General features: G+C 33.9%; 1 protein-coding gene and 1 pseudogene across 2 annotated transcripts in view; both read left to right on the top strand.

Annotated features, from left to right (window-relative positions):
• Positions 1-8,805: 8,805 nt before the first annotated feature.
• Positions 8,806-16,635, top strand: LOC143536771 (protein transport protein SEC16B homolog). Its single transcript, XM_077030688.1, has 13 exons — positions 8,806-10,149; positions 10,670-10,984; positions 11,098-11,226; positions 11,793-11,915; positions 11,990-12,139; positions 12,783-12,914; positions 12,983-13,117; positions 13,210-13,337; positions 13,410-13,518; positions 14,099-14,413; positions 14,531-14,665; positions 15,537-15,835; positions 16,006-16,635. Exons 1-13 carry the CDS (start codon positions 8,806-8,808, stop codon positions 16,517-16,519), a joined length of 3,828 nt encoding a protein of 1,275 aa, XP_076886803.1. The 3' UTR covers positions 16,520-16,635.
• A 7,974-nt stretch (positions 16,636-24,609) lies between these two features.
• The window catches only part of LOC143536770 (vesicle-associated protein 1-2-like), a 37,788-nt pseudogene continuing 35,067 nt past the window's right edge, over positions 24,610-27,330 (top strand). Inside the window, exons 1-3 of the transcript XR_013135936.1 lie at positions 24,610-24,661; positions 24,752-24,822; positions 27,239-27,320. The product of XR_013135936.1 is annotated as a vesicle-associated protein 1-2-like (transcript). The remainder of the gene's footprint in view (positions 24,662-24,751; positions 24,823-27,238; positions 27,321-27,330) is intronic.

Below are 27,330 nucleotides of genomic sequence, written 5' to 3'. Positions count from 1 at the left end.
ATTTTTGCCGTTTCCTTTACCCGTAACGTCCCCGTACCTGTTCCCGTGCTACTTAGAGGTAAGGGTAGGTTGCTATCAGTGTTGGAAAAATTGTTAGTCGCTAGTTAGGCGATGGGGCGGGGACTAGCGATTAATAATTTTCAGTTTTAGATATACACGCACACATTGTTGTATGTAATTATCAATTTTATGAAATGTGATTGCAAAAAAGTGAAATGTGAAGTTGGGTTTGGGTTCGGCTCGTTTGTAGACATACATATACATACAACTCAAAAAATTAACATGTAATACACCTAAAATTACAGCAATTACCGTCTATTATACCTAAAATAACATGTATAGCCTAAAAGCCCCAAATTTTGAACTTACTTGTACTTTGGTGACGAATCTAAGCAGCGGTGGCTGCTCAACACCGGATGCCGTCGGAAAAGGGGCCGTGGCGGTGGATTTAAGCAGCGACAGTGGCTCGGAGATACCCTCCAGCAGCGTGGAACCAAACGGCGGCCGGCCTGTGGCGTTTGGTGGAGGGAAATGAAGCTATTTTTATTTTGCTATGTTAGAATAATAAAACATCCGCCATCAATCCTCTTTTTAATCAATGGTCAGATCTTACGTTTCTTTTAAGTCATGCGGATCAACCTTTTTAGCGGCGACAATTTTGGCTTCATCGCTAGTTCTTCTTTTTCTTGTAGTGCTGGTCCAAAAACACGACTTCACATTTCAAACTTTTTTGCAATAGCATTTCATAAATCGCTAGTTTGAGCCCCATGCATTACACAGGAATTGATTAAAATTTAAAACTTTAAATATTAAGCAAAATCCAATCAATAATAAAATTATCATATATTGTTAATACAAAACAATTTACATTAGAATTACATGAATTACAAAACAAATATTACACAAATATTTCAAAGTTGATTGAGCATGATAAGTTTGCTGTCACCGACCTATCTATGTATGAAAAAGTAATTGACTTAATCTACTACAAAGTTAAGGTAAATAAGGAATGCAATTACGAGAAACATATTTCTAGACATACTAACATGTTTGTCATCGTTCGGAAAATAACCAGTTGATACCAAAAGATGCAATGAGGTTATATATATTAGTTTAATGTATTATATAAGGAATTTAATTTAATATCAACTAAAAGACAAAACATTTGAAGGTCGGATCTAAATAGGTAGCGACGAGGATGCAATGGTGTTTGGGATGGGAGTGCTTTAAATTGAAAGAAATATGGCCTATTGGGTCGGGTAATAAGTTAATAACCCATGGGGGTAGTCAAGAAATCCATAACAAACTATATATTGAAAATAGGTTTAAAAAAGGTAAGAAGGCTAAGAGAGTGACAAGTGATAAAAATAGGTATTCTTTTATTAGTATAGTAGATTTCCTAGTAATATTGGCTGGGGAGCTTATCATATAATTCTCATATAGATTGTGCCTATTAGGCAAGACAATGAAAAATTTAAGGTAAAAACAAAAGAATTTTAAATTAGGAAATTTTGTTGTAACTAAGGAAAAAGAAAAACAAAAAGCAAAAAAGGTGTAGGACAACATCGATGAACACTTGACATAATCATGGAAAAACATGAACATTTAGTGATGAGGTAACCTATATCCGGCACATAGGCCAAGACCTCGAGAATGTCCACACTAATGAAGAAGATATAAATAGAAGCATGTCAGGCCTCATCCGACCTTGTTAGTATTACAAAATCCTTGATGCTTAAGTTATGGGAAGGCCCAACGCCCTAACTTAGTTCACTGAAACAGATAAATGTCAGGTCATTGAATGCACAGCATATCATCAGATTGAAATTTTCTCTAATAAATGCCATCAATGGATAAAACGCTTTCTCTCAGATAAAGATTGTGACCAATGGATCATAAGGTGTGATGCTGGCCTAAAGCCACAAAGCGTTATGTTTGTCCATGATACGTGAACATACGATCACTCTTCATGATAGCAAAATGTCTCATTCAATACAGAAGGTTTGATGAACATGGCATTTTAGGATTTGAACTTGGTGTGAGAGTAGAAGCATATGAATAATATGCTGCTAACAAGCCATATATAAACGCACAAATTTTATTTTCTTTATTATATAAACTAGCTTTAGAACCCGTGTGATGCACGGGATGCTTAAAAGTTAAAACCATGCAATTAAGCTGTAACACCCCGACCTAGGGCTTAGGCGTATGACCAATAGTTGGTACCTGTTTTGTAAATATATCATAGTTACGTTCTTTTAGCGGAAGACTTTTCGAATAAAATGTCATTATATTGAAAACTTGGGATTCAATACCAGTTTAAATATTTCAAATACCTGTCATTTTAAAATATGATTCTTCACAGTATTTTAAATAAAATATCTGAGCCATCAGATCACCTCTAATGACTATATCCCCAATCTTCTATTCTGTCTTGCTTGTCTGTTCTAACCTTTATTGTTTCCTTGAAATGTGGGGAAAAAAATACGTCAGCTATGTGCTGGTGAATAACGCTGACTCAACAAAAAGGTTTTCATAATTCATTATACATAATCATATACAATTCATCTTCGTTATGACACAACACCAATAGCATTAAACAACTCAGTGGGCCTCATCCCATCTCATCGGAACTAAAAATACCAATAGACCACATAATCGGACTTCACTCGCCCTAGAGACAGTCACTTGCCTCATGGTCAGTATGTTTGTAGTGGCCTACTACAAATCATATATGAATGGATCCAGACACATGTATTTTAGCCTGAGTGTTTAGTACTACCTTGTATCAAAACGTTTTTAGAGGATTTGAACCAACCCTCATGCAAATACTTTCATAACTCTTTACATATGGATAATAGTCCATAGTTTATAAGAGTAAACATTTCATAAACATAGAGGATTTGTACCAATCCTCATATAAAATCTTTCTGACTCTTTATCTATGGATAACCCTCCATAGTAAATAAATATCTTTAAGACAGTACATAGACGTATTCACGTCATAAAACATTCATAAAAGGTTGGACGTATTCACCTTTGTTCTTGATCAGTGTATCTTTCTGATTTATGCATTTTTTCTATCTCGGACCTATAGTACGAGAACAACCTTTGTATAAATATCTAGATCAATGATCTAGCTTCAGACCTATATTCTGTTTCATATAGCTTAACCTTGACAATCATTTCTTTAAAACATTTGGACCTTTAGTCCATTTGTCTATTCATTAATCATATACTATGTTTCTTCTTCAGGAAGAAATATCTATATTGGGCTTCTTCTTCAAGAAGAAACTTTATTTTAACTATAACCTTTGCATATATTTCTTAATTATAGAGAAATATTATTTTATTTCTCACATTTCTTAATCACAAAGAAAACAATACTTTGACTATAACCTTTACTTATGAAAAGGTATATTATGCTTATCAGTAATCAAGGTTCAGGCTATACTTTCGACCATAGTCTAAGCCTTTATAATAATAAAATAATAACTTAAGCAGAACACCTACCTCATGCGGGTATTTTAATTGCCTAAGTTTTGCACGGGCAGCACTTCTACTCCCTTATCACTTATTGAAACTTAAATCGTCAGGATCTCGCTTCCAGCTCGCTTAACACATCTACGGATCGTTAAAACTCCAGTTCTTGCACGAATTACGAGAAATCGGGACCACGGAACCTTATAATGGTCGGGCACGCCTCCCAAGGTTGTGTATATGTGAAGAAAGGTGTTTTTTTGGGATGTGAATGCTTCAAACCTGTAGCCCCCTTTTATAGGCAAAGTTTTGCCCACCATCGCGTAGCGCGATGGGCCTTTCCATAGGCCATCGTGTAGCGCGACGCTGCAATACTTAAGATTGTGCCACGTGTTGACACGTGGTTGGACACGTGGACTGGGTTACTTAACCGGGTCATCGCGTAGCGCGATAGCCCTTTCCTTCTAGACCATCGCGCAGCGCGACGCCCTCTTTTTGTAACTTTCTGGAAAACATCATCGCATAGCGCGATGCTAAACATATCCTACCCACCGCGTAGCACGATGGGTCTAGAAAACTAAAATTTTTATTTTCAGCCCTTTAATTTTCAAAATTTTCGTTTTTAATCCGAAACTTAAATAGGGTATTTTTCGAGATGTTACATAAGCTATAGAAATTAAGTGATTAAATTTAAAAAGAAACCTATATTTTATCAAATTAAATGGTTTTATAAGTTCATATTATCATTATTAATGGAATATTCATACGAATACGTGTTATATTCTCACACTATTTCTTCATAGTCACAAAAAAGTTGCATATGGTTATTTTACAAATTGAAATTATATTTCTTAATAGAATAACGAATTTTAACAAAAGATAATAAGATATCTAACTATATATTAAAGCAACATGATTTTCCACTTGGCATCATTCTAGAGCTTCCACATATGTAACATCCGTATTTTGAGAATTAATAAATAACGGAAAGTTTATTATTATCGGTGTGTCGTTAGTTTGGTTGTGTGAGTGTTTGTATTTGGATAAGATTGGAACGGAGGGGGATGGTGGGGCCCATGGCTCCATATATAAGGTCATTCCCCATCCTTTCACCATTTCTTTACACAACACATACACTAGAAAACACACACTTTCTCTCTAGTAATTCGGATTCGGATCCAAGCAAAAGGAAGGAAGAATCTTGGGTGTAAACACCATAAAACAACAAGAAACACCACCAAGCTCTACGGATTTGTCTAGATCCGAACCCGAGACCAACAAAAGGTGAGTTTTGGTTTTAAAGGTTAAGTTTTAGGTCGGATTCGACATGCAAACCGATAGAAGGATAGATCGGGATATATGATGGAAGAAAAACATGAACTTGATAAGTTATAACCCCACGAGAATTTTATATGGTAAAAATGTGATGTTTGGGCCTTATAAAACGCAAGTATACAAAGTTGGTACAACTCAAAACCCTTAAAAAGGGTAAAATCGGGCCTTAAGGAAGAGTCACGAAGTAAAATGGCCATTAAATGGTAAAAACGAAGAAAAAGAAGAATTTCGCATCGCATAAGCCATGCGAAGCGAAAAAAGCTATTTCGCATCGCATGACCATGCGAAGCGAAAAAGGTAATTTCGCATCGCACAGTCATGCGAAGCGAAACAGGTTCATGCGAAGCGAAACAGCTTCATGCGAAGCGAAAAAGTTCCATGCGAAGCGAAATTCCATGCATGCGAAGCAAAATTCTTCCATGCGAAATTTTATAAAATTCATTTTCTGATACATTTTTTTGTTAAAGGACTGTTAATGAAAATAAAATTTTTCCGAGCTGACCTGGCAGCTCAACCCCAGCCAGGGGCTCTGCCCCTTCGACCCTGCTAGGGGTTGCCGCCCCTAGACCCCGCTACCAGGGGCGCTGCCCCCGGACCCCCGTTAGTTGAGGGTTTCATAAATTTAAATGTAGGAAATAGTGGTAATAGATAATTGACACGCGTAATGTATTGTACAGTTAGCCGTGCTCAACTAAAGAAGGGAATTACCATTAACGGCGAGAAAAATCGACTCCAGGTGAGTTCTAGCCCCATTTCTCTTTGAAATGTTTTCGGGGCTGTGTGCATACTCCTATGTGATAGTTAATACATTTACTTAATTGATAAGTGTATGATACATGTATGACTATGTATTGGATGTTATTACTATATAATGATAGTATGAACGAGCATGCATATATATTTACTATTATATACATGAGACAGGTAAAAAATGCACGTATGATAAATGTATGGTTATTCGAGGTAGTAGGGACCAGACCCTTATAATATCTGGGATGTTAGGGACCAGACCCTTATAATATCTGTGATGTTAGGGACCAGACCCTTATAATATTTGTGATGTTAGGGACCAGACCCTTATAATATATGTGATGATATGGACCAGACCCTTACAATATCTGTGATATTTAATGTAGAATAGCTTATGGTATACCATAGGGTTTTATGGAAGAAAGTATGTAAGTACTTATGCATGTATATAAGATACATATGAAAGGAGTAATAGAAAACTAAGGTATGAATACGTATCTTCGGACGCGTACGAGTAAGGGTATGAATGTATTGTATGTTAATTGATTAACTAGAACTCACTCAGCGTAGCTGACTTTTAGTATGCACGTAGGCAAATAGGTTGAGGCAGCTGGCTTAAGGAGGGACACAGGACATGGACTGAAGAGACTGACATCCATGATGAAGTGTTATGACTGTTTTAATTAATTATTTATGAAAAGACAATTTGTATGTTAAGACAAGAATGAATGTTTTGTAATGTGATGTTTGAAGTTTTTAAATTATTCCGCGAAAGTTTAAATTAACTCTGATTTTAGAACTGTGTTTATGAGTAAATCCAACACCAAAGTAGGGTTATTGGGAACGAGGCCTTACAACATAGGATGCCACATAGATGCCATGTGAGCAGTTTCCTATTTTATCATCTTTTCTTCCAAACACCATATGAAGCATGAACCCGCTTAGTTATGTTATAACACATGACCCGGTTTCTCTTCATTTACAACCATCTTCATATAAAGATAACATTTTGTAAAATTTTGAAAAATAAATTATTGTGTGATACAAGTCTTAAACCCAAGACCTTATGTTTTAAACTAAAGATGCTTACCAACTCCACTTAAGTAGTTATTGTGTTAAATTTCTGACTTCTAAATGATATATTGTTAATTCACTTATAATTTATGTATTACATATAACAATTTTTTTATTTTTATTATATTTTTCATCTGTGTGGAACACGGGCTCTAACCTAGTTTCATTATGAATGCCATACAAAAAGAATATCATATATAACATTATCGTGAATAAAACATGCTTTTGTTTTATAGTTTCAAAAGAGATTGACGAAAACTTTATGGATCCATAAAGGTTGAGTGAATATGAGAGAATAAAATTGATATTTATTCATAATTTTTCTTGTCTTTATTATATTAGACCTATAAATATCGTTTATTTATAAGTTCAGATTATCTTTATTAATGGAATATTCATACGAAAACGTGGGGTATTCTCACACAATTTCTTCATAATCACGAAAAAGATGCAATTAGTGATTTTATAAGGAATATTGGTTTTAAATAATCCCAACCATGGCCTATTGTTAAATATCAGTCCCAACTTTACACTTGCCTGCTGACCGTCCCAACTATTGATGTATTTGTTTTTAACGGGCCGCGACTAACGGATGTTAACTCCATTAGTGATTTGCTGACTGGACCTTCTTCTCCGGCCGGAAACCTGCAACTTGCTTCCATTCTCCCTAATATCGTCACACCGTCTCCCTCCCTCTTCAAAAGACATCGGAAATTGGAAAATGAAGTAGATTTCATCTTCTTTCATGGTCAATCCCTATATACCAAACCCGATTCTATTTTCAAAATTTTGAAATCAATGTTACACGATTTACAAAATAAGCATAGGGCTTTTGTTAAGAGGATAAAAACGAGTCGAATGATGTGTCAATTACCTCATATGGTGCACGATTGATGAGGGTGGACTTCACCGGAAATAATAACGGCGGCACATCGGTTAGGTTTCGAATGAGGGGAAAGATAGAGAGGGATGGTGTAACGATATTAGGGATAATGGAGGCGCGTTGCAGGTTTCCGGCAAGTTTCCGGCCGGAGAAGAAGGTCCACGTCAGCAAAACACTAACGGAGTTAACATCCGTTAGTCGCAGCCCGTTAAAAACAAATACATCAATAGTTGGGACGGTCAGCAGGCAAGTGTAAAATTGAGACTGATATTTACCAATAGGCTATAGTTGGGATTATTTAAAACAAATATTCCATTTTATAAATTGTAATTATTTTTCTTAATGGAATAACGAATTCTAACAAAAGATGATAAGATGTTTCATTATAAATGCCATAAAAAAAGAACATATATAAAATTAGCAATGAATAAAACACGTTTGTGTATTACAGTTTCAAAAAGATTGATGAAAACTCTATGGATCAATGAAGGTTGGATGAAAACGTGAGAATAAAATTGATATTAATTCATAATTTATTCTTGTCTTTATTATCTTATACATATAAATATAATTTATTGAATTTTATAACATTCATATCATACATTCAAAAGTCTATATAAATTGATTTAATTTAAAAATGTAGATTTGATTTCATTAAAAATATAAATATTTTGATTATATTGACATAAATACCAACATATTTTTAATCCGTATAATTTAAGTAATTAATTATTTGATTAAAAGATGAATTTATATGTTTTGATTATACTGATAAAATATGTTTTCATTAAAAACAGAAAAAATAAATTGAACAGGAAATTTAGAATAGGAATAAATCTCTAAATGACATTTCACAAGTTATTTTCTTTTATTAAAATAGATAAATAAGCTAAACATAACCTATTTTGCTAGAATTTTGCTTATAGAATATGTTGTATGTGGTGGGCTCCACCAAACGGTTCCTTTCTATATTATTATTATTATTATTTGTTTGATTTTAAACTTGTATATATATTATTACATGACTGTTGTTGAGTCACCTGGTGCGAAATTTTGGGTTTGTCTCTCGAAATCAATCAATCAATCACCTTCGACTTTGCATCTTCATTTCATTTCCAATATTATTAATCTTCCTTCCTTTTTGCGTTCATCGATTGAGAGTGTTCAAAGGTAAATTCGTCATCAATACGATTCATCCGTTGGTAAAACCCTAGATATTTCATATCAATTTCTTTATGGATTCATTGATTTTGAGACATCGGACGTGTTGAGCCGTTGATCCAATGGAGGATACAGATGAAGATTTCTTCGATAAATTGGTAGATGATGTCGATACATTGAATCATAATAATAATAATAATCCTTCTCATCAGGTTAAACCTAATTCAACCGTCAGCAATGACCCAAATTCCCTCAAACAAGATGATAATGATAATATTAATAATAATAAAGACGGTCAAGTGGACCGCCCTCAGTCCTCAGTGTCGTCTAATTCGAATGCATTTGGTAATGTGAATCAAGAGCCTATGGTTCAGTATCATGGAACCGAGACCGGGGAAAATTCAGGTGTTAAGGAGGTTCAGTGGAGTGCTTTTGCAGCCGAACCTAATAGTAATAATACCAACGCTTTTGGATCGTACTCGGACTTTTTCAATGAATATGATAATACTGCGGTTGATCCGGCTGTTAAACGGGACAGTTATGTTAACAATGAAGCTGATTCATCACATGCTGGGAATGCCGTAGATTATTCGCATCAATATCAAGATGGTCAAGATGTTAACAGCACTCAGTATTGGGAGAATCTTTATCCGGGATGGAAGTACGATGCGAATACTGGACAGTGGTATCAAGTTGCTGAGAGTTACAATGCAGCGTCAAATGCACAAATGGCGGATAATTCATTGACTGTTTCACATGTGAAAACAGAGGTTGCTTATTTGCAGCAAAGTGCTCAGTATTTGGTAGCAGAAAAAGGTGCTAATGAAAGTGTAATAAGTTGGTGTCCCACTTCACAAACTAGTGACAGGCTATCAAATTGGAGTCAAACATCATCACAAGGGAATAACGGGTATCCTTCACATTTTTATTTTGATCCACAATATCCGGGTTGGTATTATGACATGAATGCACAAGAATGGCGGTCTTTAGACGCGTATAATAGTTCTCAGATAATTGATCAAAATAGTTCTTCTGTGAGTAGTAGTTATTATGGGAATCAACAGTTGGATTATAATTGGAACGCATCTTTTGGTAATGCTAACAATGTTAATCAACAGCAATCTTACGGGGCTAATTTTCATGAACATAACAATATTAATGAGCAGCAGTCTTATGATTATGCTGTTTCTGGAGCCCAATCTTTTGGTTCTAGTGGGAATTATAGTCAAACGATGATGGAGCAAAGTCAGACGGTCAATTCTACAAAGGTGTATGAGAGTCAGAATCAAGTCAACTATTCTAATCAAAGTGGTGAACAAAATGGACATCAAAAGTCTTACGGATCAACCGCTGTAAGGTCATCTGCTGGTCAACCGCCTCACGCATTTGTTACTTTCGGTTTTGGTGGAAAGCTAATTGTGATGAAGGATACAAGTTCTATAGTGAATTCATCATACAGAGGCCAGGTGAGCCTGCAAGTAGGGTTGTAAACGAACCGAATGAACACGAAGGGGGTATGTTCGTGTTCGTTTGTTTAACGTTAACCGAACAAACAATCAGACACCAACATTTAATCTAACGGGGTTTCTTGTTCATGTTTCTTCCTTAAGTAAATGAGCGTGTTCGTGTTTGATTATGCTCGTTCGTTAACAGTATAAACGAACGAACATAGACCAATGAAAAATGCGGACATCAATCTATTGGGCCTAAGAAGTTCATAAAACTAGACTAAGTTGTAATTAGAGCGATATTCTAATTTTATAAAACTAGACTAAGTTGTATTTAGAGAGATTATGTTTTCATAAAACACAACTAAACTGTAATAGGCCTAAGGTATTAAATTGAGTTAACAAACACACTTAAACAAAAACGTAAACTCACGAACGTAGACTCACTAACATAATGAAGCCTAAACGAATGAACGTTCACGAACCATAAATGGATGTTTACCATGTTACTTACAAAGGTTTATTTGTCTTATTAAAGGACTGTAATGGTGGTACCATATCCATTCTTAACCTGGTGGAAATTGTAACTAGAGTAGGTGACATGTCAAGCAACGGGACAAGTGTACGCGGTTACTTTTATACTCTTGGCCGCCAGTCGTTTCCAGGCCCGCTAGCCGGTGGAAATGTTGGTGGTAAAGAGTTGATTAGATGGATTGATGAGAGAATCACAAACCCTACCGACACAAATTACAAAAAAGACCAAGTTTTAAGGCTGCTCCTTTCTTTGCTAAAAATAGCCTTACAACACTATGGGAAGTTGCGATCTCCTTTTGGAACAGATACTACATCAAAGGTATATTTGAATTAATTATAATAATTTCTTGTTATATTGTTTAGATTATTTTTTTAGATTTGTAAGTGATAACAGTGTAAATGTTCATACTAGTACTTTGGTACATGATCCAGGAAAATGAAGGTCCAGATGTTGCTGTTGCTAGACTGTTTGCATCTGCAAAGAAAAGCGGTGCAGAGTATGTAGATTATGGTGCTTTCTCTAACTGCTTGCAACGGTTACCTTCAGAAGGACAGACCAGGGTATTCTCGTCTTTTTACAAAAATAATCAATTTATATATTAGTAGGCTCAGCACATTGTTCTTCAGATAACTTTTAACTAGTTTTAGCTCAGTTATGCTTGTTCCTCTATGTTAACTTATGTCCGTTCGTATACATTCGTGAACTGTTTCTTTATACTGTTAATGAACAACATAAACGGACATATTCATTTTCTTAACAAAAGAACCTCGACAAGAAACCATGCTTGTGTTCAATCATTTGTTCGGTTAAAGTTAAATGAACAAACACGAACATGCTTCATTTGTGTTCATTCGGTTTGTTTACAAGCCTTCATATTAGGATATCATCCTTTTAAACTGTGTTTATATCTCAAAACAGATCAAATAATTTTCTGAGCTAAAAAGTAAACACAGTTGTGATTTTTAATGCAATAATCTGGTTTTTTGTAAACACATTTAAAGCTTTAACTATTTGAAATTATTTTTCTGAAAATGACAAAAAGTTGTTTGCGGGTTAACACAACCTGTTTTGACCTCTGCTTTGTACTAAAAAATTACCATTCTGACCTTGACCTGTTTTGACTTAGGCAATTGCTGCTGAAGTGCAAACTCTGCTGGTTTCTGGTAGAAAAATGGAAGCCCTTTATCGTGCGCAAGAGGGTCAATTATGGGGGCTTGCCCTTATTCTTGCTGCACAACTTGGTGATCAGGTTGACTTTTTCAGATTTAGTACATGATGTTTAGTTAATTTTGTTTGCTTATGGGGTCGGGCTGTTTATTGCAGTTTTATGTGGACACTATTAGGAAGATGGCTCTTTTCCAGCTAGTAGCGGGCTCACCTTTGAGGACCTTATGCCTGCTTATTGCGGGTCAACCCGCAGATGTGTTTTCAGTTGACCCGACACCAGGTGATATGTATCAGCAGCCTGCTCAGGTATACTTTTTTATTGCTTTTAATCTTGTCTTATTATTTTAGTTTATCAAAAATGCGAACATGGCCCCTTATTTGTAAACTTACGAGTGAGAACTATGGCTGTGGGCATTTTGGGAAGAATTGACACTTTATGGTGCCCTGCATTCAAGTTTTCTGCTCGTGCACCTAAACAAGGCAATCTCAACTTATTTGTTTTTGAGAAAATGGGTTATATTATTATTGCTGGCGTGCCAAATGAGTAGAGTCAATAAGTTAGAAAAAAGGAGATAAAAACGGGTCAATTTGGGTTAAAAGATTATATCTCTTATCTTGATATTAGTTTTTGACATTTTGTTGTCCATATATTTAATACAGTGAAAGTTGCACAAATGGTCAGTGTGGTTTGACTATATCGTAAGTTAATCTTAAACCCCAAACTTGTTACTGAATTAAAAACCATGCAACCCAAACTTGCAACTTTAAAAGGTTAGTACCCAAAGGTGTTACTTGAGGTCAAACCACAAGGATAATTTGTGTAATTAACTCTATTAGTTATTTATGAACTTCAAAAAGAAGAAAAAACAAACAAAACATATAATGGGTCAACGTTACCCATTTGACCCACCTCCAGTTTCAACCGACCCGTTATGTTTTTTGGTTGTAGGCTCAACTTGGTGCTAATGCTATGCTTGATGATTGGGAAGAAAATTTGGCTATGATTGCTGCTAACAGGACCAAAGATGATGAGCTTGTGCTTATTCATCTTGGTGACTGTTTATGGAAAGAAACAAGTAATGTAAGTTCTGCATATTATAATTCACATAAGCATATTATCATGAATTAACTACTTTTAACAAATGACAGATTATTGCTGCACATATATGCTACTTAGTTGCTGAAGCAAACTTTGAGCCTTATTCAGACAGTGCTAGGCTCTGTCTCATTGGTGCAGATCATTGGAAATATTCAAGAACATACGCCTCTCCAGAAGCCATTCAGGTCCAAACGGGTCGGGTCAACCCACATGTGCTTTTTTGACTTTTTTTTTCTATAAAAAATTATAAAATAGTTTGATATGGCTATATAAACAGAGGACAGAGGTGTATGAATACTCAAAGCTGCTCGGGAACTCACAATTCACCTTGCTACCGTTTCAACCCTATAAGCTTATATATGCATATATGTTGGCTGAAGTAGGAAGAATTTCTGACTCATTAAAGTAAGCATATAAAAATAGTATTGTTTCTTTATTCTTTTCCTCATTAACTTCTTTTTTTTATTTTAAGTTCAGGTATTGTCAAGTTATTTTAAGATCTTTAAAAACTGGTCGAGCCCCAGAAGTGGAAACATGGAGGCATATGGTTTCATCCTTAGAAGACAGAATTAAAACTCACCAACAGGTAAACTGATTTATTAAATAATTATAATAACAATAATAATAATAATAATTATTATTATTATTATTGTTACTATTATTGTTATCATCATGATCATCATCATCATATTTCTTGATTAGTTTATTGTTATTTCTAGGCTTGTAAATGAACCAAACGAACACGAATGGAGCATGTTCGTGTTTGTTCTTTTAACTTTAACTGAACAAACAACCAAACATGAACAATTAAACGAACTATTCACGAATGTAAACAAATGAACTTAACTGAACATAGATGAACAAATATAACTGACCTGAAACCAGTTAAAAGTATGTGTTCGGCCTAAAAAGTTATTTATACTAGACTAAGTAGCAAACACAAACTAAGGAACATAAATGAACGTAAACGAACAAACATAAACGAATTTAAATGAATGAACGTTCATTAACACAACTGAATGAACGAGACGTGTTCATGCTCGTTCATTTGTTAGATAAATAAACATAAATAAACTTCCTGCTGAACGGTTCACTGAACATTTGGTTCATATACTGGCCTAAATTTACATGCCATTATTATTTTTATTTTTTTTTATTTTATTCAGGGTGGGTTTTCTACGAACTTAGCTCCTGGTAAATTGGTTGGAAAATTCCTTAACCTTTTCGACAGTACCACCCATCGTGTGAACCGTGGATTACCGCCACCCGTCCCGCCATCTAGTTCCGTTTCGCAAACTGACCATCACCACCAACCAACTGGGCCCCGGGTACCGTCCAGCCAGTCAACAATGGCCATGTCATCATTAGCACCCTCTACATCCATGGAGCCCATCACTCAGCAATCTGCAGAGGGAAACAACAGAAGAATCATGCATAACCGAAGCGTTTCTGAGCCCGATTTCAGTCGGTCTCCTAGGCAGGTTGTGATATAATTTTGTGTGAATATTATTATTATTGTTATTGTTGTTGTTGTTGTTGTTGTTATCATTATCATAATCATTCAAAAGTTATTATCTGGCGTGGGGAATATGATGTAGGATCAGGTTGATTCATCTAAGGAAAACGTTGCAGATTCACAAGATAAAGATTCTGGTACTTCACGGTTTGGTCGGTTTGGGTCCCGTCTGTTGCAAAAGACTGTGGATTTAGTTCGAATGTGGCCCGACAAACAGGTATCAGATAATCAGTTTCCTTAGCAGTTGGTATCAAAGTTATGTAGAACTGATTGCTTGCCCTCTAAATACTTCGGATAATTAGTACTCTAAACGAACAAAGACGGCTCTGCTAGTTTATTTTAACAAGCTGAAATGTTGGGATCGGGCTCGGATCGTTTAAAGCATGAGCCAGCTTGTATATGTTTTTTAATGTTTCTAAATTGTATTTTTTGCAAATGTAGATACATATAAAAACTAAAAGTGATATGCAACATACCGTATAAGCTATATATATTAGAATTTGGGTATAATTTGTATATGTTAAAATTCGGCTTCTCCTCCAAACGAGCCAAACTAGAATTTAAAATATTAATAGAATTTCAATATTTTGTTTATTTTTTCCATTAGAAAGTGCCATTCAGCTTTAAGTTACACACACCAAGCCAGCTAACGAACAAGCCATGAGCCAACCATGGCTGGGCTTGGCTTGTTACAATCGAGCCGATTTTAATAAGTTTAATGTTGGAAAAAACCTACCAGCTTTCAAACTTTTTAGCACTTAGGTCCGGATCTACATGGCGGACGGCAAACCCAAGACAAGCAAAGTCCACCATTGCGGAGAGAAGTCCTTGGGTGGGAAGTTTGCCCCTGCAAACTTGAAACGAACATGATTTGGCACACTCTTTCTCTCTCTATCTGACATACATAATATATACACACATTATATGCATATAACTTTAATAATTTTTAAATAGGTTTGTTGTTGTGGAAAAAAGTGAGGGCGGTTTGTGAATGTTTGTTGTTGTGAATGCTGTCCCTTTAACCTTTTGTTTTGACCTCTTGAAAATGTCACTTTGACCCTTAGGTTAACTTTTTTTAATCCTTTCAGGCGAAACTGGGAGAGGAAAACAGGTTTTATTATGATGAGAAACTTAAAAGATGGGTGGAGAGAGGTGTCAATCCGCCAGCGGAGGAGGCGGCGCTTGCTCCACCGCCAACAATGCCAACTTTTCAAAATGGAACACCGGAATATTCCTCAAATAATGCTCCAAAAAGTACTGCAAAAAGTGAAGGATCTCTCACAAATGGAACCTCAGAGTTTTCAAGCTCCAAAAGTTCAGGAATCCCACCAATTCCAGCCACCTCGAGCCAATTCTCAGCCCGTGGAAGAACCGCTGTTCGAGCAAGGTAAATGATTCTGTTATTAAAACTTGCTATAGATGGTCCAATCCTAAATAAACAAGTATCCCCTCTAGATGAAAGAAGATTCTCTTTGAAAAGTAATTTTGGTACCATCCGCTAAAGCTTGAAAACAAATTGCTGACGTGGCAATTTGTACTTTTTAATACTTTTCTCAGGTACGTCGACACTTTCAACCAAGGTGGCGGGAACACAGCCAAGTCGTTCCAGTCAATTTCCACCGCCCCGGTCAAACCCGTCACACAGCCAAATCCAAAATTCTTCGTTCTGAAGGCGGCATCATCGGTTGACCAACAAGTTGGCCCGTCTCAAGAAAACCCACAACAACAAACTACAACCGTTGAAGAAAATCACTCACTACCTTCATCACACACCCCGTTTCAACCGCCCTCATATCAGTCTTCCATGCATAGATTTGCAAGCATGGATGATATTTCAAGAGGGAGCGCCATTCCCACAATCCCTAACACATCCGGTTCACCTCACTCGCGAAGAACGGTTTCGTGGGGTGGGGGCATTGATGAGCGGTTTTCGGGTGAAATGAGACTGAATGAGGTTTTAGGTATGGCTTCAAGGTCGTTTGTCTCAGGTGAAGGCCGTTTAGGAAAACCGAGTAATGGTAATGGTAATGGTGACAGGTTTAATGATGATCTTCATGAGGTTGAACTTTGAAACCGTGTGATCTTTTGGGCTATATAGTATTAGTACTTGTGTATAGATATAGGCTTTGGTTTATAATGTGTGGTTATTTTGGTGGAATGGTGAACATGTATAGTTCACTGTTTTGTATATTGTACCACGCTTGAAGCTGTTCATAATAAGTTGGTTGATATGTATATATTTTTTGTTATGTAAAATGCATATCCATTATTTAATTTTATCCCTTTTTTGAATTCAATTATTCTAAATCATGTTCTCATGCAGACGTATCAGATATATGATATGGATTCTAATAATCCAAACTTTGTCTTGTCGGTCAACGTTAAGCCAAACTTTAAAAATGTACCACAACAATCTCAAGTTTTGATTTATTGGTTTCCGACGAGTTTTTCACTAACAGGGTTAGATTCCGTTAGTTTTGATGACGTGGATGATGACGTGTACGATAATGTAGCAAAAATAGTGGCGTCGACTGCTTATGTGGTAAAAAATTATTTTAAATAAAAACTAAAATTTTGTAACAAAAATAACCGAACCGAACCACATTTTTGAAAAAAAAATAAACGATCCGAACTACTTGCGTGTGAAAAGACGACTTTACCCCTAGCCCAGTAATTTTTTAACAATCAAACATAGGTGCATGGTATAGATGCTCAAACTACAAAAATACCACCATTAGTTGGAAAGAAACATGCATGGTACATGTGTTCATCCTACAAAATGATGTTGACTTGTAAGTTGTAACCTACACTTAACTCGTAGTAAAATACCTTTCTCATTAAAATCAACAGTCGCAAATTCTTTCTTTGCTATCAAAGAAATGCGTACGGGAGAAGTCATCACCGTCGACCGTTAGACCTCAAATTCATCTGTAAGTCCAAGCCTAAGTTAAGTTGTTCATATATTATTGTTATTTGAATCATTTCTAACGATGATTGTTTCTTTCTGTTGGATAAATCAGTTGAATTAAACAAACAGATCACTTCGTCGCTTCAGTTAACCAATAATACCGATCAGCATTTCAAGGTCAAAATTAATTCTATGCATTTTGGTTTTTGGATCTTAGTTAGGTACGTGTGATTTGATATTGAAATTTTAATGCAAATTATTATCATTAAGGTTTTTGCAACAAATCCGAAGAATTACAGTGTTCAAGTTATTGGTACCATTTCCCCTAATTCACCTTTTACTTTTGATCATTATGAAATAAACAGTTTTATTCCAAAATGCTTAATAAGCTATCCCAATTATCCCGTAACTGTGCTTATGCTATTAATTAGTTATTTTGTTAAAATTTGGTTTTTATAACAGTAACAATGCAAGCTCAGAAGGAGGCGCCTCCCGACATGCAATGCAATGACAAGTTTCTCATGCAGAGTGCGATTGTAACTCCAAAGGACATCACCTCTGAATTGGTAACACCATGTTTTTTTTCATTTTATTGCTGTATGTTTTCTTTTGTTTGACTGTCCACAGTTGATATTTGTGTTACAGTTACTAAGGAGTCATTGAATGTTGTGGAAGAGTGCAAATTGAGAGTGATATATGTTCCTTCAACCCCGTTACCTTCAACCATTGCACAGCGAGCACAACAAGTGCTTTCGTCTAGTGGTGTTGAGGCACTAAGGCGGCACTTCATGCACTTTTGGGTCAAAGTTGGGCAAAACACATGAAGAAATTATGAAACCTTTACTTGATTGAATAGTTGTGTAACACATATGAGAGGTACAATTTAATTTTGTATTATTTTCTAGCTAAAACATTGGATGCGAAAATTTTGGATATATATGATTCTGTAGCCGTCTTCGATCTCAAGCACCTGAATACTTTATTTATCAATTCGTTTACTCGAAAAATGTTTAACTAAAAAGATTAGAAAATGGTAAGTGTCTTCATAAAAGTATGATACAAAAATACTTTGCCTAGAATCGTTTCACAAAAATATTTGTTCATATTTAAGACGCAATGTAGCATACGGCCTCCATATTTGGGCATACTTTTGGTGTATGAGAGGCGACAACTATGGCTAGCGTACAACATTTTACGTATTATCTGCTACACGTTTGGGCATACGTCTATTACCGGATAACTTAAGGGCTTAGCAATACTCTAATGATTAAGGCAAAACAAAACTTGTACCTGAAAAGTACCTAAAAAGATCAGCTTCTTAAAAAACCCAAATTGAAAAATACCCGAATCTAAGGTTTTTTTAATACTTGAAAATAGGGTATTTAAATATCTGGTTCTATACTCGACCCAAGTATGGCCTATACCCGATTTTCCAATATCTAATCACACCTGAATCTGGTTCTCTACCCAAGACAAGGTATTAGTAAACCCGATTTTTGCACCTCCATTGTCAGATGAGACCAAGATTGTCCAGTTAATTTTGATAAAGAAAAAAATGTCAATTATGTAGTCCGAACAAGTCGGTGGACCGACTCTTGGTTGGGTACTTGGGTTGCTTTCCTGGCATAAAAAACAATAAATTCACTCCACAAAACAATTAATTCACTGATTTCACTCTAAATCTAAATGAACTTGCCACGTAAAGATATAAACTATATGGTTATATAACCATTACTTTTGTAAACTTATCATCTAAAAATTTTAGGGGCATTTACATATTTCTTCTTCTTAAACTTTGAAATTACATATTTTCTCAAACCATGCTTAAAAAGCATTGTACATTTTGCATTAAAAACTTGTATTTTGGGGAAATATGTAATTTCAAAGGTTTAGGAAGGGGAAATATATAAAAATCCCAAAATTTTAATTTTATAGGATTAAAAAAATATATAATAAAAGTACAAAATTGAAAAAAAAATTCTTTATTTATAGAGTATAGACATTAATTTAATTTATGTATTTTCTATTTAAAGTAAATAATTATATTTTTTAAAGGTAAAAAGGTTATTTTTAAAATTTTAAAAATAATCATATTTTATATTTATTTAATAAAAAAATTGTTTGTTGGGTTGTGAATAAGAGTGAAAATTTGAGTTTCGTTGGGTTGTGTATGTGAAAAAGAAAGAAATTAATTTTTTAATGAAAAGTTAAGTTTGGTTGGTTTGTTAATGGGGATAAGGTGGACTGGTTTTGGGTCCCAAAATTTCAAAGGGCCGAAGGCTTCAATAATTTTAATAATAATAATATAATTAATTAATAAACAAAAAGCCACCGTGAAAACCACGCAGAGAATTCGATCATCCGGAGATCAAACAAAGGGTAGCGATCATCGATTGCCAGGCAGGTATGATTTCTATCTTTTTCTATTTGTTTATGTTAGTTGGTGAGTTGAATAATTTCATGCTTGCAAAACTAAGCCTGGAATTTAGGTATTGTGTTAGTCTAAATAGACTAGACGGGTACCCATGCGATGCAGCGGATGTTTGAACGGGGACCCTGCTAATCACGTAACAATTATGAGTGTTTATAGTTCGGTTTAAAACCTTGATATCAGTTAAACTAGTCATCAGTTTGGTTTCATGGCTGGGTTTTTTTTACTTTCGGTCAGTTGGCCAGTTTCAAAAATTTCAAATCGTAGCGAACGGTTTGATTCGCGTTTTATACTGGAAACCGACCATATGAAACCAGACCAGACTGTAAACATTGAATGCATTTTAATTTTTTTTATTAGATATGTTTTGTTACATATAGTTGGATGCCTGCGTGATGCAGCTGAGTATGTACCCAAACATGACATCGAACGCGTAACCGGTGTTACCGTTCCAGTAAGTGCGTGACTTCACAACAGTACGCGCGCAACCTGGCGATAATATGCTCGTAATGCGACATTGGAAGCTTAACCGGTGTTAGTAAGCACGTCGCTTCACGACTGTACGCGCGCAATCAGGTGTCGATGCACACGTTACACTACATTGAACGCGTCTTGATTCGCAACCTTGAACGATTCTTGACCCGCAACCTGTTCTACCTAACACTGTTCTAACACGAAGTTCGTTCTGAGTTGACCCCTTTCGATCCGAACCCGTCCTGACCCAACCAAACTAACCTTTTTTGTATCGGCCCATTCCAACCTTATCTTAAAAGACCCATGACCCTAACGGTCGAACCCGCCCAACCCGTTTGCCGGTCCTTAATGGTAATCATGCAACACATTAAGTTTTTATTATGAAAAAAGTATAGCAATACCATACTCAAATTAAGAGAATAAAATACTCGTTTTTATGGTATAATGTTTTTAAAAAAATATTAAAGTCTGAAAAAGTTATAAGCGTTTAAACATTGTGAGGGTAGTTGGTTTAAAATAAGGAGTATATATGTAACTATTTTATAAATTTACAAAATGTGATTAAAGTTAAAGGACCAAACTTGTAATTATTTTTTAATAAATTAAAATAATCGTACATAATTTTGTTAAAAGACAAAATTGCCCCTAAAATGTCTTAATTTTATGCATTATGGTTTGTACTTAAAACAATAAGTTTGGTACCTGTTAAATTTTAAGAAGTCCTCACTCATGCTTTATATATAGTATAGATATAGATATAGATAAATAAATAAATAAAATGGGTTTTTGATTTCATTTGATGATGAAATTTGTGTGACACTTAAGCGTTGGATTGGAGAATAATGAGTACAGGAAAACTCGTAAGCATTGACCCTTTGTTGTGTATTCAAATTGACACAACGAAAGAGAAAGAACAGATTATGCAATAACTAGTTAATTAGATTGATTCAATAGAACTATTACAATGAGAAATCAAACAATAACAAGAAGGAGATGAGAAACAGATTCAAAGAAAGAGAGATGAGAAGACGAGAGACGACCATTTTATAACATTTTTCATAATCCCCTTCACTCTCCAAGCTCCCTTGTTATATCCGACTAGGTTTCGTTTAACGTTCAAAGTGATCCATCATCTTTTTAGTCTTCTTGGATGGGCCACAAAGTTGGGCCTAGAGTTGTCCAAACTGTTCATAACACCCTTCATAGATTAAGTTTCCTTGTAAGACTTTCAAACCTACCTTATTACTATACTAGGTTAATAACCCGTGTAATACACGGGCTGAATAAAGAATATAACATCAATAAAAAAGATGTTTATATACATGTTATAATTTAGGAATGTATAGCAATTTCTCATATATGAAATTAAATATTACATTATATATAAATTTGAAAAAAGATTAAATACAAAAATTGTTCATAAAACCTTCAAATATCTCATTGTACATAACATATGTGGTTTTCCCATATTAATTATTCAATGGTACAAAAGGATAACTTTAAAGTTTTAAAATGGTAAAATAAATCAAGAGTTAAGTCAAGTTTAACTAATTTTCATATAACGCAAATTCTGGATATTTAGATATACACACGCTCGAAAAAAGACTTTTAATAGTTTAGACATATGTTAGTTGTTTTATCCAAATCAAAACAATCTTTATAATAATAATATTTTAAAATAAAGTATTTACAAAATTAGTTTAAAAGACGTAATAAATAAATAAACAGTAAACGTTTTTTTTTTTACTTTTGAAAATCACATTAAAAGAGAGTTAATGAAAATTTAGTTTAGGAATTTTAAAAAATAATAATAGTATATATAGCAAATTAAATACATAGATTTAAATACTGAGAAAGTCGTCGTTCAAAAAATAGGGTTTAATTTTGAAAATAACTTATGTGTCATTCTATGTGGACACTTTAGAAAGATGTCATGTATCCACAATAATTTGATTTGCTTTAATATATTAGTAAGATGTTTTGACTATTATTTCAATCTTAATAATTAATTAATGATGACTTTTTGTTTTTCTAATTAGTTGAATTAATGAAGACTTGGAATGCTCGCTTAAGTTAACGAATCACACCGATAAACATGTCGCTTTCAAGGTAAAATTTATGAATCAGGCTTTTCAAGTGTTGTATGATTACATTGCGACCTGGTAGTCGAATTATAGTACTTGATCTTTTTATATTAATCTTTGTCGATTTATATATGGATCATGGATTTCAATTTTGATTTTTGGATCTTTGGTGTGGTGTAAAAACATCTTATTTTTGATGCAAATTATTTAGGTTAAAACGACGGATCCAAAGAAGTATCGTGGTTGTCTCACCGGTGAAGTTGTTTTGCCTCAGTCAACATCTAACTAATATATTAAAGTAACATAATTTTGTCTACATGTTCTTCACCTAGGTTGTCCATATAGGCTTCCATGTCATCAACCTTTCATAAATCTAATTTTCACATATTCACAATAAAATTTTAATCAATGATATTGACTTTTATATTTTTGTAACTTATTAATATAATTATGATATTAATTATTCTAATTATTGTTAGAATTAAAAAAACTTATTAAATTTACTAGGTTTAAATTGTTTATCGTTTATTCTTTAAAAGGCACATGCTTCGTTCAAAAATCATAACGCTCCACATCGTTTGTAACCAGGTTCTTCGCCTCATCTATAACCGGTTCTTCATGATTTGTCGGTTTCTTAATCCAAACAACATCAAATATGTTCATCGTTTGCAATTATCAGGTATGAATTATATTTTAGTGTTTAATCGATTTTTGTGAAGAACAAAATTCACTGTTATTGGATTTAGGGTTTAACTGCATGATTTTTTTATACTAACGGTTAATAGATTTGATATTTAATCTATTCCTATTAATCGATTTATGTTTTTTGTTCTCATGTTATAAGTTATAAAGATGTTTTAACTTTTTATTTATCTTTGTTAGTATTTGTATGGTTTTGTATTTGAATTAAAGTAACAATTTAATGTCTCATAATTTATGTAAAGGTATCATTTTTTTATATAAATATGACATTTGCAATTTACTAGATTTATAATATATACATCTATATTACGTTTTATATATGTTATACCCGTGTGTAACATGAGCACTATCCTAGTGTGAAATTTTAGGTAAAACATGAATCCAAAATTAAATTGGTGTGAAATAAGCCATTCAAGCTCTTATTTAGGCCATTGGAGTGCTTTTCCAAGTATGATGAGTCAAATAAGCAGTTTTGCATAACGTATTTGAATTTGTTGTTTCAAACTTCTTAATATAATTTAAATCTACAAATAAACGTATAAACACTTACGATAAGCAGTCGCAGTCGCAGTCACAGTCACAGGATAAGTAGCAAAGATATGAAGTGCCATGGTATATTATGTATGAGCATTCACTTATTATTGTTTTTATCATGAGTTAATGACCATTTTCGTCCATGTGGTTTGCTACTTTCGTCACTTTAATCCAAAATTTGAAATTTTGTCAATTTAGTTCTTATAGTTTTAAACATTAGCCAATTACGCCCCCTTGTCTAACGGCATCCAACTATGCTGTTAATTTAAAGGGTATTTTTGTCTTTCTCCTACTTATTTTTAGTTAATGGTCATTTTTGTTCCTGTGGTTTGATACTTTTGCTACTTCAGTCTAAAGTTTGAAATTTTATCAATTTAATGATTAATTTAATTCAGTTTTTTGGTCAAATGCATACCCGTGAATTTGGTCAAATGCATAGAAAACCACTATTTACAAATAGGGAGACCTATACCTGTGAATTTTTGGTCAAATGCATAGAAAACCACTATTTACAAATAAAACAATCTGGTGACTAGAGAGAAAATAGGGAGGTTTCGTTTATATATATTTAAGATTTATACGACTTTCATGTCTATCTTCGTTGAAATAATCTCGGTTTGTTCTTATGGATCAGGGGCTGCTTGGTAATTTAACTAAATTAAATTAGTTATTTATTTTTCTTTAATATATCTCTCTGAGTCTTGATAATCTGTAAGGTTTGGTCTAGGACTAGGTTTATGATAATGAAATTGCCTTGGCGTCATCGATCACTCCGATTCAAATTTCTAATCGTTTATTTTATATTTTTAACGCCACTTTAAAACAATGAAATTGATAAGTACGCTCTTTTGTCCTACTAAAGTCAACTATTAGAATATTATGTTTATTTATATAGTGACATAACATAATATATATTTAATATTATTATACAAATCAGAAAATTTGATAACAACATTCATCAACAAACCAGATTTTCGATTTGTCAATCCTTTCTTATTTGGAATCGAATTCTGCATATTGATTGAAGAATGAATACGGGTACACTACTAAGCGCTGATCCTTTGGAACTCAAGTTTCCTTGTAAGAATTCCAAACCTAAGTTTTAAATTTTTATATGTTGTTGTTATTTGAATCTTAAAGATGAGTTTTTTGTTTTGTTCCATGGATTAGTTGAATTAAATAAACAGTTGTATTGCTCGGTTCGTTTAACGAATGAGACCGATCAACATGTGGCTTTCCAGGTAAAAATTTGCAGCTTTCGGTTTTAATGTTGTATGATTGCGTTACAATTAGAACGACAAAGACAAACACGCATACCCCCTTTAATTAATCCTACTTTTAAATAACCTGTAAGCTTTCTTTATTTTCAAGTGTAACATGTTACATATGTCATGGTTTTTCAATTGACCTTTGAGATTTTTAACTTCGGCTCTGAGTTTTTTTAACTTAGTTAGAAAACATCAATCTATATATGCTGCTTTTGAGAAACAATGTGGAAATAAGAAGAATCAGTTTAAATTCGCATTAACTATTTCAGTTATTATTTCTAAATAGTTATCGAACATTTTATTACCTTTTCATGGTCATTATTAAATCATTATTGTCTTAAAACCTCATTGTATCTCTTACTTTATCTCTTGCAATGATAAGATACCAATATTAAAAAGAAATTCGTACATGGGGTTAAAAGACACATGAGCATAACCAACAGGTTTAGAGAACCCCGAGCATATAAAACTACTCTAATAGGAAAAAGTAATAGCTCAACCACCATTATGACCTGATTGTGGAAATTTGCTTCTTAATTTTTTTATATATTTTCGGAGTTTCATGGATTAGGTGGGGTGTATACACGATCTTGTTTTGGAACTTCTAAATTTTAAGGCATATTATTCAGGTTAAAACCACCAACACGAAGAAGTATGTTGCCCGTCCCAAATTAATTTGGGCCGAGAGGATTAAGCATGATTTGCTAGATTTGCACATCTCCGAGGACATGGTTGAGGATAGGAATTCTTGGAGACGTAGGATTAAGGCTAGGGACTTTAGGAGAAACGTTGAGTTTTGATTATAATTCTTTCATATGGGGCGTTTCTTTACCTAATTCCGAGTGAAAAATGATATATTACTATAATACCCTATCCTCAAATTAGTATTTATAATACATATTTAGTATTTTTTTACTAATATCACTATTATTATTGATCTATTTTCATATTTAGTACAACTATTATTACTATAACACATATTTAGTATTCATTACTAATATCACTATTATTACTGTAACACATATTTAGTATTGATCTATTCCATTATAATATCACTATCATTGATCTATTCATTACTAATATCACTATTATTACTATAACACATATTTAGTATTCATTACTAATATCACTATTATTATTGATCCCATGCATATGGTTTTCGAGCTGGGGGTCTCTTTGGAAGCAACCTCTCTATCCTTTGGGATGGAGGTACGGTTTGTCTACATCTCATCCTCCCAAACCCTGCTAACAACTTTGCTATTTGTGGGATTTATACTGGGTATGGTTGTTGTATTGTTGCTGTTATTTTATAAGTATTCTCAAAATTACTATTTTTGTTAATATTTCTATCTTTTTATTAACTATTACGACTATAAATAATAGTATTATTATTTTAGGTTTCAACGCAGTAACAATGAAAGCTCAGAAGGAGACTCCCCTTAACATGCAATGTCAAGACAAATTTCTCATTCAGAGTGTAATTGCAAACCAAGAAGCAATCCTAAAGGGTGTCACTGCTGAAACGGTAAGAACATGCTCCTGTTTTATTGTTGCGCACGTACTTGCATGCTTTTCTTTGTTTGCCTGGTTATAGTTGAGGTTTAAGTAATGATCTATAGTGAACTAATCTACATTTTTATTTGTACCATTAAGTGTTTAAACACAGGTTATAACCATAAAAAAACATTAAATTAGCCACTGTGATCCATGGTTTAAAAAGGCAGCCTGAGGCTATTTTATATATTTGAATAACGAAGATCAAATTAGAAATTAAGGAAAAGTAAGTTGCTATTTTTTTATATTTGCTCACAGTGTTCTTTATATTAGTTTAAGCATATATACTGACATATATTGCCATATTGGTTTGTGTAACAGTTTACTAAAGAGTCACAAAATGAAGTTCATGAATGCAAATTGAGAGTGGTATATAATGCATCCACGAAACTCGTCAGTGTTGATCCTTTAGAGCTAAAATTCCCTTGTAAGTCGATCCGATTGCATCACCTAATTTGAAACCTAAGTTGTTCATGTCTTTTCATTGTTTGAACCTAAATAATGAGTTTTTTTCTTTTTCTTTTTCTTTTTGTGTTTTCGTTTGCATAATTAGTTGAATTATACAAACAGACGCAATTGTTGCTTCGGTTAACGAATAAGATCGATAAACATGTGGCTTTTAAGGTAAAATTTTGAAGCTTTTCTAGTGTTTAATGTCTTAACTCTTATGATTACATTGCGATCTGTTCATCGAATTCTAGTAGTTCTTGATTTTTTTATTAATCTTTGGCGGTTTATATATCATAGATTTCAATTTTGATTTTGGATCTTTTGTGTGGTGTATATTAGCATCTTATATTTTATTTTTTTTGAAATTACAATGCAAATTATTCAGGTTAAGACTACAGATCCGAAGAAGTATTGTGTTCGTCCCAACGTTGGAGTTATTTTGCCTCGATCAACATGTGAAATTACAGGTGCCACAGT

The sequence above is a fragment of the Bidens hawaiensis genome, unplaced genomic scaffold (assembly GCF_021521415.1).
Source record: "Bidens hawaiensis isolate Kalapana, Puna unplaced genomic scaffold, B.hawaiensis_p1.1 tig00010926_1, whole genome shotgun sequence".
In the NCBI taxonomy this organism is placed as follows: Eukaryota; Viridiplantae; Streptophyta; class Magnoliopsida; order Asterales; family Asteraceae; genus Bidens; species Bidens hawaiensis.
The sequence above is the reverse complement of the archived record's forward strand: the minus strand, read 5'-3'. Positions and strand labels throughout refer to the sequence as shown.

Coding starts and splice junctions, on each gene's coding strand:
- LOC143536771 (XM_077030688.1), top strand. CDS start 8,806: ATGGAGGATACAGATGAAGATTTCTTCGATAAATTGGTAGATGATGTC. Junction 11,916..11,989: donor CTGCACAACTTGGTGATCAG/GTTGACTTTTTC, acceptor TGTTTATTGCAG/TTTTATGTGGACACTATTAG. Junction 13,118..13,209: donor CCTCTCCAGAAGCCATTCAG/GTCCAAACGGGT, acceptor CTATATAAACAG/AGGACAGAGGTGTATGAATA.